The sequence below is a fragment of the Oncorhynchus clarkii genome, chromosome 16 (genome assembly GCF_045791955.1).
Source record: "Oncorhynchus clarkii lewisi isolate Uvic-CL-2024 chromosome 16, UVic_Ocla_1.0, whole genome shotgun sequence".
Lineage (NCBI taxonomy): Eukaryota > Metazoa > Chordata > Actinopteri > Salmoniformes > Salmonidae > Oncorhynchus > Oncorhynchus clarkii.
In genome coordinates, this window is record NC_092162.1 from 28,969,669 (window position 1) to 28,985,717 (window position 16,049).

The 16,049-nt window shown below is 44.2% G+C and overlaps 1 protein-coding gene across 1 annotated transcript in view; it reads right to left on the reverse strand.

Moving 5' to 3' along the window:
* LOC139368300 (cadherin-23-like) overlaps positions 1-16,049 on the reverse strand; it is a 237,626-nt gene that overhangs the window by 180,550 nt on the left and 41,027 nt on the right. The window contains exons 6-13 of the mRNA XM_071107046.1: positions 8,624-8,813; positions 7,529-7,674; positions 6,902-7,121; positions 6,377-6,529; positions 6,060-6,173; positions 4,781-4,929; positions 1,254-1,314; positions 551-699 (exon numbers count right to left, since the gene is read on the reverse strand). Of these exons, the coding sequence (XP_070963147.1) occupies positions 551-699; positions 1,254-1,314; positions 4,781-4,929; positions 6,060-6,173; positions 6,377-6,529; positions 6,902-7,121; positions 7,529-7,674; positions 8,624-8,813 (1,182 nt within the window). The remainder of the gene's footprint in view (positions 1-550; positions 700-1,253; positions 1,315-4,780; positions 4,930-6,059; positions 6,174-6,376; positions 6,530-6,901; positions 7,122-7,528; positions 7,675-8,623; positions 8,814-16,049) is intronic.

Sequence of the window (16,049 nt, forward strand, 5' to 3'; positions counted from 1 at the left end):
TTTTCCATCCTTAAAAAAAAATAAAAAATCTAATTTCACTTTACCGATTGAGACTATTTTGTGTTACATTACATGAAATCCAAATACATTTTTTGCAAGGCACTGTATTCAAGATCAGTGTGGCGGAGGTGTTGTTACCTACTCTCACCACATGGGGTCGGCCCGTCAGGAAGTCCAGGATCCAGTTCCACAGGCATTTTTTTTTACCAAGTTACACTTCTCAAAAGGTACCAAATTGGTAGAACGATCCAAGACTCCTCCAGCCCTATCCCCTCTCCCTTCCCCTGCCTTGTCCCTCTCCCTTCTCAACAGTATAGAGCTCCTCACCTCCAGCCCTGTCCCATCCTATGTTCTCTCCCCAGTCTCCCATTACCCTCCCCTGTCCCTTCCTCACTTACACGCAGCTCATTATCCTGCCCTGGTCACTGTTGTAGACCTCCATGTCCAGCCCTGTCCCCTCTCCCTCCCTCCCTCCCTTGATTGTTGTCTCTCATCGATCCCTGTCCACCCTCTCCATCTCCTCCCTCATCATCCCTCCTACTCTCCTTACCCGTACGGAGCTCCTCATCCTGCCCTGGTCACTGTTGTAGGCCTCCACCTCCAGCACGTGGGAGCTGCTGCTCTCTCTGTCAAGAGCCCTCTGGCCCCGCATCACAAGCCCCGACAGCTCATTAATTCTGAACAGACCCTTACTGTTGCCTACACATGCAGAGAGAGATAGGGAGACACACACAGATAGAAACAGAGAGAGAGAGATTGGGGTGGGGGGAGAGCGGGGGGGGGGGGGTGGAGAGAGAGGCAGAGAGAGAGAGAGAGGGAGATGGGGGAGAGAGATAGAGAGAGGGGAAGAGAGAGACAGAGAGGGAGGGGTTGTGAGAGAGGGAGAAATGGAGAGGTTAGCTGGGGGTTGAGAGTGATTGCATGCAGGATGGTCATGAGGGTATTGATATAAAGTACATTCAAATATTAATACTAGAATATCACCAACATTGTAAAATGAATCACCAACATTTTAAAATGAATCTATCCAAATCAAGTGTTACCCACTTGACACTGCATCTTTCAAATGAGTCATTGAGCAGTTAAATATCTAATACCGTATAACTTATACAAATAAAGTTATGATTATGCATGAAGGTTATAATTAGCTTGCAATGTTGACAGTCTTTTGTGTTTAGTTGTTTGTGTGCAGTGAGGCCTGAGAGTAGGTGTGAACTGGCAACTGGGAAAAGGATGGAAGAAGTTGTACTCACCAGAGAGGATCCTGTACAGAACCCTGCCGTTCTCCCCCTGGTCTGAATCTGTGGCCTGCACCTGCAGACACAAACACATGTTAATAGCACAGACATATGCAGCCATTATACTCATTTACAACCACAGTGACTTGAAACCACACACCAATAGGCCTACATAGCTACAGTACATAAACATTTACACATATGTACACACACATACATGTGCGCGAACACAGGCATGCACACAGACACACACAGATGCTGACATTCATATACACACACACATATTAATATGTAAGTGACCCACCCCACCCCCTCCAAATTTTGTGTAGTCCCATGGTTGACACAACAACTGCACCATGGCCCTGGCAACGAGTCCACAATGGAGATGTCTCTCTCTTTCTCCCCCCTTCTCTCTCCCTCTTTCTCCCTTTCTCTCTCTCTTTCACTTCTCTCTCCCTCACTCTCAATCTCCCTAACTCACTCTCTTCGTCTCTTTCTTGTCTCTTTCTCCCTCTCACACCCTCCCTACCCCATCTCTCTCTCCCCCTCTAACAGTCTACATCCCCTCTCTTGTTCTCTCTCTCTCTGAAAGGCAGGCATGGAGCCAGAGCAGCCAAAGACAAAAACACATCAGAGACAGCATGGCTCAACAGAGATAACTAGTGAGGCATGCTGAGCTGAGTAGAATATACTGAATCCAACCATGACTTCTGACTGGAGTTCTGAACTAAAATAGGCACAGAGATGTTGAAGCATGATGAGACTGAGCAGACCCTGATCTTACCCTGCTTGTAGGACCTGTGGATATTCCTTGACAGATGCGTGCACAAGCATGCATGCACACCCACACCCATACACAAAACATGTTCACAAACACACACACACACACGCACACTAACTAACCACCCACCCACCCACCCACGCACCCACGCACCCACCCACCCTTCCTCTCTCTCTTGCTCCCTGTGTGAAAAGAGGGGCCCTGTTTCAGTTTCATTAGCTTTATAAAGAGATTTAGAGGAGAAGAGAAAGGGGGGGAGAAGGGGTGACACGGGGGACAAGAGAGTAGAGGGTCAGATTGATGAGTAGGGTATCACACAGTGGACTGCACCACTTTGGCTATAAAAGGGGTGCATAGCTTCCCAGTTTGTGTTACTAAGCCCAGATGTTGTAAATTTAAGCATTTACAGTGTTAGTATTGGGAGATAATTTTCTAAGCTCTTAGACGGTGTTGGAAATGGACCATTGTTTTAGGCTCTCCCAGTGGAAAACAAAGAGACTACGTTTTGACCACTGTCCTGTTACCCCCTTGTCCCCTCTTCTTCTCTGTGCATTCCCTAACGCTCTCTTGAAAAAGCAGTGTGAGGGAGAAAAGGAACGTGGAAGAAAGGAAAAAGTTTTACTCACAGATGCTGGATGTGACTGAAAAAGGTAAAGTGTGTGTGTGTGTGTGTGTGTGTGTGTGTGTGTGTGTGTGTGTGTGTGTGTGTGTGTGTGTGTGTGTGTGTGTGTGTGTGTGTGTGTGTGTGTGTGTGTGTGTGTGTGTGTGTGTGTGTAAATTGTATGTGTGTTTGCTGACATATGCTTATATGTGTTATGCCCACAATGTGTGTTTGGGTCAGTATCAGTGCATGCATCTAAGTATGGAGTCACAGTCAGTGTGAGAGAGTAAGTGGATGTTGGACAGTGAGAGATGTCTGAACTCTCTGGAGTTTGTGGTTTGTTTGTGGACGTGCATATACTGTAATATATTTTGTATTCAATATTTTGCGTCTGAGAGTGTGTGTTTGAGTGTGAATGTGTGAGCGAGTGTGTGTTGGGTGTTGGTGACTAACGAGATGATGGCTGCTCCAGTGGCCTTTCCACACAGATTTGCTGGCATTTGGTCTTAAAACTAATTTCACGTCCCGATGTGTTTTCCCCTAAACCGACAAGGCACGCGTTGTCTCTACCGAATTAAAGACTATGACATTTGTGTGTGTGTGTTGCATATCCTTCAGGGTATGATGGTAATAACCCCTCCTAAAAAAGCCTAAGTCAGCTTGGTTTAGCTTGGACAATAAGGCAAGACTTCCCATATTAAGAAAGCTGCTGTGGCACTCTGAAAGAGACTGGTGTACACGCACGCACGCACACACTCACACACAGACCGCACCCACACACACAGATGTCCACACACTTCTCATCTAACCTCCTTTGTCATGACTTCTCTCCATTCCAGAACATGGCGACTATGAACACCACCAGTGATCTAGCGGTCAACATCTCTTCCACCCTTTCTTTTACAAAATCACCACTACTTTTCAACCTATCCAGCCTGCCCACCTCCCTCTCTTCCTCCCCCCTGCCATCAGAGCCTCACAACCCATTGCTGACCATCATGGTGGTGTTAGGCCTCTCCCTGCTCCTGGCTGTCTGTGCTATCTTCCTGGCCGTGTGTTGTGGGTCGTCAGCCCAGACAGAGGAGGACTCAGTTTGGGGTTGTAGTTCAGGCGAGTCCCTGGTCTGCGGGCCTTCTCTGTCATCGGAGCCCCAGCTCAAGCTGTGGAAGCGACTGGGCTCTGTACAGCGGTCGTTCACCTCCTCATTCAGACGACCGCCCCAGCGCAGGCCCCAGTGCAGCACCCACTGCTCCCCAACCAGACAGCAACCTGACCACAGCAGCTTACCCACCTTACCATGCCCTGCCTGTTTGACTATGTTACAGAGATATGACTACGCTCTGACCGTGAGATGAATGCAGGCCCGGTCATGGAGATGACCGCTTTGACTGTAACTTGACCAAAGCACTTAGACTTGACCACAGTCCTGCATGTCCATGGATGTACTGCTAACTAAACAATGACACTAACTTCTGATCAAACCGCCACTTCAAGATAACCACATGGACTGGTGGAGTAAAGGTTGTTTGGGCCATGTTGTTAATGACAAGAGAAGCAGGTGCAAGCCCAAGGTTCTTCCAAAAGGGATAACAGCCTAGGTGGATGATGTGAATTGTTTCGTACATTTTGATTGTTGTATTAGCTACAATCTTACAAAAAAAGGGTTCAAAAAGTGTTATTCGATTGTTCCCAAGTAGAAACTTTTTGGGTTCCAAGTTGAACGCTCTGTGGAAAGGGTTCTACCTGGAACAAAATAGAGTTTTACATGGAACCAAAAGGGTTCTACCTTGAACCAAAAAGGGTTATTCAAAGGGTTATCCTATGGGGACACCCAAAGAACCTTTTAAGGTTCTAGATAGCACCTTTTTTTCTAAGAGTGTAGAACAGTTTGTGTTATTATTTTATTGTATTAAAATGTAGTTTGTTTAAGAAAATTAAAAGCTTTCTCAAGTTTGATTTCCTGAAGTGCATAATATTGTGTGTGTGTGTAGGTATATCCATGTGTGTAACCATGTGTATGCTTGTGTGTATATGTATGTCTATGTGTGCACGTGTTTGTGTGTGTCTGTGTGCATGCATGCATGAGTGTGTGTGCGTGCGTACCTGCAATCATGTGCACGTGTATATATGAGCCGCGTGTGTGCCAGCCTGGCTGTGTACCTGCAGGATGCTGGATCCTATGGGGACATTCTCCAGTATGCTGGTCTCGTAGCTGTTCTGGAGGAAGATGGGTCTGTTGTCGTTCACGTCCAGTACTTCTACAAACACTGTGGCTGTGCCTGTCCTCCTGCTGCCTGCTGGACCATTGTCTGAGGGATACACACATTTACACATTACAAAACTAACACTGTGTGTATATGTCAGTCAGTTTGAGAGAAACTTGGTCGTGAACATACTTTGAATATGTGTATCAACAGTGGACTAATTAAGTAAGTAAGTCAAGATCTTTGCAATCTTTGCAAGTAAAACTAACTATAATCCAATCAATTGGTGCGAATGAAATGGAGCAAGTCACATCCTCTAGATTCCTCTGAGTTCCAATTGATGAAAAGTTGTCATGGAAAGATCATATTCAATTTGTCTGTAGAAAAGTGATGAAATCTGTTGGTATTATCAGAAAGATTAGTGGTTTGGTTAATCAGGCTTGCTTCCTAACACTTTACTATAGCTTAATTTACACATATCTAATTTACTGTAAAATTGTCTAGGCCAGTACATATGCCTCCTACCTACACAAATTACTCATCATACAAAGTAAATGTGCAAGGCTAGCCAACTCCTCTAATTACATAGCTCCATCTGCACCTTTGTTTAAGAAACTCAATATCTTGTCTATTTACGACATTTATATCTATTTTTTAGAACATACCAGTGGGATACTCAAAGTATACATGAGTAGTCTCTTCTCTGAATCCCCCCCCCCCCTCTAAATACATACTCACAGTGAGGGGTCTGAACGGCCCTATCAGCACACACATGGTCATCCCAGAACAACTCAGATAAACTCAACAGTTTCAGCAACAACACGAAACCTCAGACGTTGGCAGCATCCTAAATGACATCCTATTCCATAGAAAAGTCCACTACTTTTAACTAGAGCTTTATGTACCCTGGTCAAAAGTAGTGCACTAAATAGGGAATAGGTTGGCATGTGGGATGCAAGCCTTCTTGGTCTCTCTTTGATAAGACCATGAAAAGCAACTGTCTTTTTCACTAAGTACATTGCTGGGAGAAATTGCAAATTGCTGGGAGATTACACATGGAGTGTGTGACTTTCTTTACTTCAATAGTTTAACGATTATAAAAAGGAACAGAGACCGTTGCACAACAAGACTTGCATGCATCACTTCTCACTTCTCAATCTCACAGATGTACAAAAGGTCTAAATACACAGAGTAGAAAGAAAGATGAAAAATGCTCTTATCGGGCTAGGACTTACCGATAGCCTCTATGACCAGTGAGTATGTAGCCTGTGTCTCTCTGTCCAAGCCAACCACAGTCCGAACCACACCATCTCTGAAGCCAACACTGAATTTACCATCCTGGTTACCACCTGCAGAACACAACACACAGATGGTGGAGTATTACATGTACCTATATCTCGGCTATTCACTTATACACATGAATGAATGCATGCACACACACATACACATAAACAAGTAGTAGCACATTCACATAATACAACTCTACGTCTTGCCCAACCACTCACACACACACGCACACACAGTCTGCCATGGCCTTAGTTTGACCTCTGACCTGTGATGAAGTAGCTGAGCTCGGCGTTAAGGCCAGCGTCATTGTCGGAGCAGTTGAGGCGAGCCACCACATGGTCCCTGGCGACGCTCTCCTGCAGGGACACGTTGTACACCTTGGGGAAGAAGGTGGGGGTCTCGTCGTTGGCATCTAGGACTGAGGGACACAGAGTGACAGGCAAGCAGACAGACAGACAAAGAGAGACAGAGAGACACATTGTCTCTTGTAAAATAACTTTTATCATGCTCAATAGGCAGACACGACAAGCAACACATTTAACAGATGGTCATTCTTCTCCCAGCGCTTCTAAAATATATGCTTCTGACCAGCAGGTAGTGCTATACTAAGCAAAATTTGAATGTTGGACCAGCCATGACCTGTATTCACAAAGCGTCTCAAAGTAGGAGTGGTGATTTAGGATCAGGTCCCCCCTGTCTTAGTCATTATGATCTGAAGGGCAAAACTGATCCTAGATCAGCACACAAACTCTGAGACAGTAAGTGATTACAGGCCCTGATGCTTGCAAACCTGTGATGGTAAGGGTGCTGGTGGAGGTGCGTGGGTTCTGCCCTTGGTCGTACGCCACGATCCTCAGGTGGTACAGGCTAATCCGCTCGCGGTCCAGAGTTGCCGTTGAGTACAGCACACCTGTGGTGGTGTTGAGATAAAAATCAACGCGTGGGATGCCCACCAGTAGCCCCATGGTAACCATACCATTCTCCTCCTGATCAGGGTCCTCCACCTGGATCTGATGAAGGAGAGGAGATAGGAATTGAGAGAGAGAGAGAGGAGGAAGGGAGTGGAGAGGGAGAGAGAGAGAGAGAAGAGAGAGAGGAAGGAAGAGGAGAGGGAGAGAGGCGAGGAGGAGGAGCAGATGAAAGGATGGAAGGGAAGGATAGGAGAGTAAAGGAAAGGAGAGGAAAGGGGAGAAGGGAGAGGGGAAGAGTAAGATGAGATGTGGGGATAAGAGATAGAGGGGACAGAGCGGGACAAAGATATGGAAGTGGTGGGGAGAATAGAAGTGAGAGGAGGACATGACAGACAGGGGAAAACAGAAACAAAGAAACAATTAGCCCTCACACACTTCCATCTGATTCATCTGATACAATTACACAAGCATCTAACTCTAATGACATATTGTAATGGTGTACTGACCTTGAACACAGAGGATCCACTAGGCAGGCCCTCTGGCACCTCGGCCACAAAGGGCAGGTTAAGGAAGATGGGATCATTGTCATTAAGGTCCAGCAAGTTGACGTACACCGTGGTGCTGACTGAGGAACGCAGTGGAGGTCTGCCAACTGGAGTGGGCGCCAGAGGTACAAACACAGCATTTACAGGAGCACAAAACTCCAATAAAAGTTTTACCAGAGGTGGCCTAGACTAGCTAGTGATAGCCAACTTAGCTTCAGCCGGCTGGTGTGCAACCGTGGCAAAATTGGTTTGACATTGGATAGCCTGGGGATAGTTAGGGACCATCATTAAAATACCCAATGTAAATGGGACAAAGTTCATATTTAACTTTTTTGGGGCTACATTAAATGCGTTTAATATTTTAATTTCTACAATTTATAGTTGGTTTGAGTTTTTTAAGTCACATAAATTTGGAGCCATTGACATTCAAAATATTGTGTAATTTACTGATGGTCCCTAATAGCCCCATGGGGATATCGAATGTCAACCAAATTGACCATGGTCATTACGATCGGGTCACATGCAGCTGCACTCCGAATTGATGATTACTTTGGTGCTGCCAGCTGTGGGCATTTGGGCCTGATTGAAATAAACGGTTCCCTTCATTCCTTGACATAGCATTTTTGCCTATCATTTCGTAAATCTCAGTTTTGGACGAGAATGACTTTATAACCAAAATTATCCTATTTAAACTTTGTAGTCAATTTTGAAATTAGAATACATGTTTCTGACTCATATCGATGCCACATAAGCCTTTTTCTAAATGAGAAGTGGCTTTTTGGGGCAGTTACTCTTTAAAGTAGAGACTCATATATGAACGCACATTATAATTTAGATAGTACAGGCTGAGAGACTGACAGACTCTTCAGCCCCAGACAGTCGCGCACACACACACACACACACACACACACACACACACACACACACACACACACACACACACACACACACACACACGGTCTCAGTCCCAGATAAACAGCTAGCCAGCCAGACACACAGAACAACAAACCAACCGACCAACCAACAGGCAGAGTTCTGGCCTGGTGTGGGACTCACGATCGACAGCAGACACGATGATGGTCCTCATGAGCAGGCTGTCTTTTGGGTTGGACCTCTCTCTGTCCAGCACGGCCCCGCTGGTCCTGATCTTGCCTGTACTGCTGTTGATGGTGTAGAAGGGGTTCTCTGGGCTGATGCTGTACACCACTGTCCCATTGTCCCCAACATCTGGGTCTATCGCTAGCACCTGGAGGGATGTATGGGGGGAGAGGAGGGAGATGATAGAAAGGAGGAGGGAGGGGAGAGAGGAGGAATGATGAAAGAAAGAAGGAATGAGTCTTAGTGGGGGAAAATCTGACAATCACCACCAGCACCGCACAACAACCTAATATCTAACGTGATAGGTAATGTATACGCTGGGCCGAGATTGCGGCATTATTTTTTTAAAGAGCTGATAAATTATTCACCGCACTGACGAAGAAAACGCTGGAAACTAGTTAATTGGTCAATAGAGGAACAAAGGTTTTGCAGGTCTTGAATTATTAAAGGACTAGGTAGATAGACATCTCTGAGCCGTACATTGGTTAATTAAGCCGAGGCATCCCGCTATCAGGACAACTTCCAGTGAAACTGGAGGGCGTGCAATTCAAATAAATAATCATAACAATGATGGATATTAAACATTTAGGTACATATAAGTGTCTATTATCGGTTGAAAGCTTACATTCATGTTAATCTAACTGCACTGTCCGATTTACAGTAGCTATTACAACAAAAACATGTCATGCGATTGTTTGAAGACGGCGCCCCACTTCAAAATATTTTTCCACCTGCACAGGTTTCATAAATTCACAAATAACGATTAAATATTTACTTACATTTTGAAAATCTTCCTATGATTTGTCATCCAAAAGGTCCCAGCTATAACATGTAGTGTCATTTTGTTAGATATCCTTCTTTATATCCCAAAAAGTCAGTTTAATTGGCGCCATCGATTTGAGTAATCCACTCGTTCAACATGCAGAGAAAGGAATCCGAAAATCTACCCCAAAACTTTGTTTCAACAAGTCAAAATATGTTTCTACTCACTCCTCAGATACCCTAACATGTAATCACACTATAATATTTCTTACGGAAATAAGTATGTTCAATAGGGAACCAATTTTAGCAGGTGCATCTTGTCTTCATGGCGCGCACAAACACAAATTTCCAAGACTTTGTCTCTGTACAAAAACTGATATTTCTTATTAGTTTTGGTAGTTACAAGCCTGAAACCTTGAACATAGACTTCTGCCACCCTGTGGAAGCCATAGGAATTGCATCCAGGGAGCTATTTCCAGTATGCCCTAAGAGGATGGTCTCTCAAAGAAAAAACAATTCCGGTTGGTTTTTCTTTGGATTTTCTCCTACCATACGTATTGTGTTATATTCTCCTACATTATTTTAACATTTCAACAAACTTCAAAGTGTTTTATTTCCAATGCTACCAATTATATGCATATCCTGGCATCAGGGCCTGAGCAACAGGCAGTTTACTTTGGGCACATCATTCACGTCATAAGAATTATAAAAACAATTAGAAAGAGAGGAGCGAGAGAGGGAGAGAGAGAAAAAGAGAAAGAAAAAAATAGTGGACAGTAGTGGAAGGAGATTTAAGGGTGAGGGGAAACTTATTCATAGGTAGCCCCAAAGTCCATTTAAATTAATCAACCTAAGTCTTAGGAGAGAACATACAATTATAACATTAGCCTTGTCTATTGAACTGTGGCCTCCACTTACATAGATATCAGCAGGAAATATAATTTTGTTTTTTAATTAGGTTAAGTAACCTCAATAGAGATTAGATGACCAATTGTGTGTGTGAGTATGTGTGTGCACGTGTGTGGGAGGGGGGGTGAAAACCGTCAGACTGAGTGTGTGTGTGTGTGTGTGTGTGTGTGTGTGTGTGTGTGTGTTGTAGGGCTCTAGCCTTTCCCCAGGGCACTGCGACTAAATTCATCTGCTCACTGCGCTCAGCAGGTGGCACACATCAACCCTTTGGTCAGAGGGGGGGGGCAAGGGGGACGAGGGTGAGTACCGCCAGAGCACCAACGTAAGGGAAATCCAACACTATGAAAAAGTGCATCCAACAAAAGGGAAAAGTCTGCTGCCTCTGTTTGTATGATGGCAATTTGCAAATAGTCCAGAATGTTATAAAGAGTGATTAGATGAATTGCAATTAATTGCAAAGTCCCTCTTTGCCATGCAAATGAACTGAATCCCCCAAAAACATTTTCACTGCATTTCAGCCTTGCCACAAAAGGACCAGCTGACATCATGTCAGTGATTCTCTCATTAACACAGGTGTGAGTGTTGATGAGAACAAGGCTGGAGATCACTCTGTCATGCTGGTTGAGTTTGAATAACAGTCTGGAAGCTTCAAAAGGAGGGTGGTGCTTGGAATCATTGTTCTGTCAAACATGGTTACCTGCATGGAAACACATGCTGTCATCATTGCTTTGCACAAAAAAGGCTTCACAGGCAAGGATATTGCTGCCAGTAAGATTGCACCTAAATCAACCATGTATCGGATCATCAAGAACTTCAAGGAGAGTGGTTCAATTGTTTTGAAGAAGGCTTCAGGGCGCCCAATAAAGTCCAGCAAGCGCCTGGACCGTCTCCTAAAGTTGATTCAGCTGCAGGATCGGGGCACCACCAGTACAGAGATTGCTCAGGAATGGCAGCAGGCAGGTGTGAGTGCATCTGCACGCACAATGAGGCGAAACCTTTTGGAGGATGGCCTGGTGTCAAGAAGGGCAGCAAAGAAGCTACTTCTCTCCAGGAAAAACATCAGAGACAGACTGATATTCTGCAAAGGGTACAGGGATTGGACTGCTGAGGACTGGGGTAAAGTAATTTTCTCTGGTGAATCCCCTTTCCGATTGTTTAGGGCATCCGGTAAAAAGCTTGTCCGGAGAAGACAAGGTGAGTGCTACCATCAGTCCTGTGTCATGCCAACAGTAAAGCATCCTGAGACCATTCATGTGTGGGGTTGCTTCTCAGCCAAGGGAGTGGGCTCACTCACAATTTGCCTAAGAATACAGCCATGAATAAAGAATGGTACCAACACATCCTCCGAGAGCAACTTCTCCCAACCATCCAGGAACAGTTTGGTGATGAACAATGCCTTTTCTAGCATGATGGAGCACCTTGCCATAAGGAAAAAGTGATAACTAAGTGGCCCGGGGAACAAAACATCTATATTTTGGGTCCATGGCCAGGAAGCTCCCCAGACCTTAATCCCAATGGGAACTTGTGGTCAATCCTCAAGACCCCACAAATTCTGACAACTCCAAGCATTGATTATGCAAGAATGGCCTGCCAGACCAGCCATTCAGCCTACGATGTGGCCCAGAAGTTAATTGACAGCATGCCAGGGCAGATTGCACAGGTCTTGAAAAAGAAGGATCAACACTGCAAATATTCACTCTTTGCAACAACTTCATGTAATTGTCAATAAATGCCTTTGACACTTATGAAATGCTTGTAATTATACTTCATTATTCCATAGTAACATCTGACAAAAATATCTATGTCAGCCAGGAGCTGCCAGAGCCATCAACCAGCCTGACCTACCTCTCAGTCCTGAGCTACCTCTCAGTCCTGAGCTACCCCTCAGTCCTGGCCTCCCCCTCAGTCCTGGGCTACCCCTCAGTCCTGGGCTACCCCTCAGTCCTGAGCTGCCCCCCAGTCCGGAGGAGTTTGTTTAGTGGAGTGGGGCCCTTTAGTAGGGTTGCCAATCCTAGGTCGGTGGCGAGGGTCGCCGTTCCTAGGAAGAGACTAAAGCGGACAAAGACTCTGGTGGAGTGGGGTCCACGTCCCGCGCCAGAGCCGCCACCGTGGACAGACACCCACCCAGACCCTCCCCTATGGATTTAGGTGTGCGGCCGGGAGTCCGCACCTTTGGGGGGGGGGGGGGGGGGTACTGTCACGCCCTGGCCTTAGTTATCTTTGTTTTCTTTATTATTTTGGTTAGGTCAGGGTGTGACATGTGGGATTTATGTGTTTTGCCTGGTCTAGGGGATTTGTATGTTTATGGGGCTGGCCCCTTCCTAGGTAGTTTTGTATGTCTATGGCTGCCTAGCTTGGTTCTCAATAAGAGGCAGCTGTCTGTCGTTGTCTCTGATTGGGAACCATATTTAGGTAGCCATGTTCTTTGGGTATTTTGTGGGTGATTGTCTTCTGTCTTTGTGTCATTGCACCAGATAGGACTGTTTCTCGGTTATCGTCTATATTAAACATGTTGAACACTAACCACGCTGCATTTTGGTCCTCCTCTCATTCAACGGAAGAAAACCGTTACATGGACTTGTCATCTGGAAGGCTACTGCACTTCAGCACACTGAAGAAACAACAGGCAGAGGGACCAGGCCGCAGCATTGTCACAGAAGTGATGGAAGATTTCATCAAGCAGCTGAGGGACAATATATCCACCTTATTTGAAGACTACAGCATGCGCAAGGATATCATTGCGTTTGCACGTGATTGATAAAGTTTTTGATAAAGTTTTTTAAACCAATTAGTATATTTAAGTTTAACCACAATATTTGTTGTATTATTTTATTTGTTATATTATTTGTTGCATGAGGTCTTGAGTTAGAAATGTAACACTTACAGTGCCTTGCGAAAGTATTCGGCCCCCTTGAACTTTGCGACCTTTTGCCACATTTCAGGCTTCAAACATAAAGATATAAAACTGTATTTTTTTTGTGAAGAATCAACAACAAGTGGGACACAATCATGAAGTGGAACGACATTTATTGGATATTTCAAACTTTTTTAACAAATCAAAAACTGAAAAATTGGGTGTGCAAAATTATTCAGCCCCCTTAAGTTAATACTTTGTAGTGCCACCTTTTGCTGCGATTACAGCTGTAAGTCGCTTGGGGTACGTCTCTATCAGTTTTGCACATCGAGAGACTGACATTTTTTCCCATTCCTCCTTGCAAAACAGCTGGAGCTCAGTGAGGTTGGATGGAGAGCATTTGTGAACAGCAGTTTTCAGTTCTTTCCACAGATTCTTGATTGGATTCAGGTCTGGACTTTGACTTGGCCATTCTAACACCTGGATGTTTATTTTTGAATCATTCCATTGTAGATTTTGCTTTATGTTTTGGATCATTGTCTTGTTGGAAGACAAATCTCCGTCCCAGTCTCAGGTCTTTTGCAGACTCCATCAGGTTTTCTTCCAGAATGGTCCTGTATTTGGCTCCATCCATCTTCCCATCAATTTTAACCATCTTCCCTGTCCCTGCTGAAGAAAAGCAGGCCCAAACCATGATGCTGCCACCACCATGTTTGACAGTGGGGATGGTGTGTTCAGCTGTGTTGCTTTTACGCCAAACATAACGTTTTGCATTGTTGCCAAAAAATTCAATTTTGGTTTCATCTGACCAGAGCACCTTCTTCCACATGTTTGGTGTGTCTCCCAGGTGGCTTGTGGCAAACTTTAAACAACACTTTTTATGGATATCTTTAAGAAATGGCTTTCTTCTTGCCACTCTTCCATAAAGGCCAGATTTGTGCAATATACGACTGATTGTTGTCCTATGGACAGAGTCTCCCACCTCAGCTGTAGATCTCTGCAGTTCATCCAGAGTGATCATGGGCCTCTTGGCTGCATCTCTGATCAGTCTTCTCCTTGTATGAGCTGAAAGTTTAGAGGGACGGCCAGGTCTTGGTAGATTTGCAGTGGTCTGATACTCCTTCCATTTCAATATTATCGCTTGCACAGTGCTCCTTGGGATGTTTAAAGCTTGGGAAATCTTTTTGTATCCAAATCCGGCTTTAAAATTCTTCACAACAGTATCTCGGACCTGCCTGGTGTGTTCCTTGTTCTTCATGATGCTCTCTGCGCTTTTGACGGACCTCTGAGACTATCACAGTGCAGGTGCATTTATACGGAGACTTGATTACACACAGGTGGATTGTATTTATCATCATTAGTCATTTAGGTCAACATTGGATCATTCAGAGATCCTCACTGAACTTCTGGAGAGAGTTTGCTGCACTGAAAGTAAAGGGGCTGAATAATTTTGCACGCCCAATTTTTCAGTTTTTGATTTGTTAAAAAAGTTTGAAATATCCAATAAATGTCGTTCCACTTCATGATTGTGTCCCACTTGTTGTTGATTCTTCACAAAAAAAATACAGTTTTATATCTTTATGTTTGAAGCCTGAAATGTGGCAAAAGGTCGCAAAGTTCAAGGGGGCCGAATACTTTCGCAAGGCACTGTATGGTCCCTTACAGCCATTCTTCAAGGGAAATGCCTAAAAAGACGTCACAATGCACCTTGGGGAAAACGTAGAAAATGTAAGCTCATTCGTAGCTCATTCACAGCCATATATGGAGTCATTGGCATGAGGCGGATTCAAAAAATGCGGCACTTCCTTGTTGGATTTTTATCTGTAACATCAATTATGTGGCACTCACAGACAATATCTTTGCAGTTTTGGAAACGTCAGAGTGTCTTCTTTCCAAAGCTGTCAATTATATGCATAGTCAAGCATCTTTTCGTGACAAAATATCTTGTTTAAATAGGGAACTTTTTTCATCCAACAATGTTGTTAACAAAAGGCTAAGCTTGTGTTTCAATATATTTATTTCATTTCATTTGCGATTTTCATGAATTAGAAAAAGTTGCGTTATGCTAATGCATTATAGTTGAAGTATTTTTCTGTCGATTTCTCAGCCAAGCAGGATGAACAAACATGACGTTTTTCGCCTGGAAAAAAGGAACATTTGCTATCTAACTGGGAGTCTCCTGAGTGAAAACATCTGAAGTTCTTCAAAGGTAAATTATTTAATTTGGTTGCTTTTCTTATTTTTGTGAAAATGTTGCCTGCTGCCAGCACAGCCTAGCATAGCATTATGCCGTGCTAAACTTACACAAATGCTTGTCTAGCGTTGGCTGTAACGCATATTTTGAAAATCTGAGATGACAGTGTTGTTAACAAAAGGCTAAGCTTGTGTTTGAATATATTTATTTCATTTCATTTGCGATTTTCATGAATAGGAAAATTATGGTAATGCACTTGAGGCTATGATTACGCTCCCGGATTCGGGATTGCTCGTCGCTAGAGGTTAAAACGGGAAAGTTTTTCATCCAAAAATTTAAATAGCTCCCCCTAAATCCAACTGATTAAAAAACAACTATATTTTGGAGATTGTTATGTTTTCAAATAACCAAAAGTGAGCGAGAAAAAGGCCATTCTTGAACATGGGGTGAGATGTTTTTACCAATTCGCAAATAAAGTCAGTTTGTTAATTTATTTCTGTTTTAGAGGGAGAGAAACCAATAGCCTACCGTCGCCTCATTGATCGCAGCCGGCATGGGTATTGAACCAGCATCTGTAGTAATGCAGTTTGCACTCCGATGCACTGGACCACTGCTCCACTTGGGAGGCCCCATCTATAATGTTTTTAATGCTGATCAATTTCCTT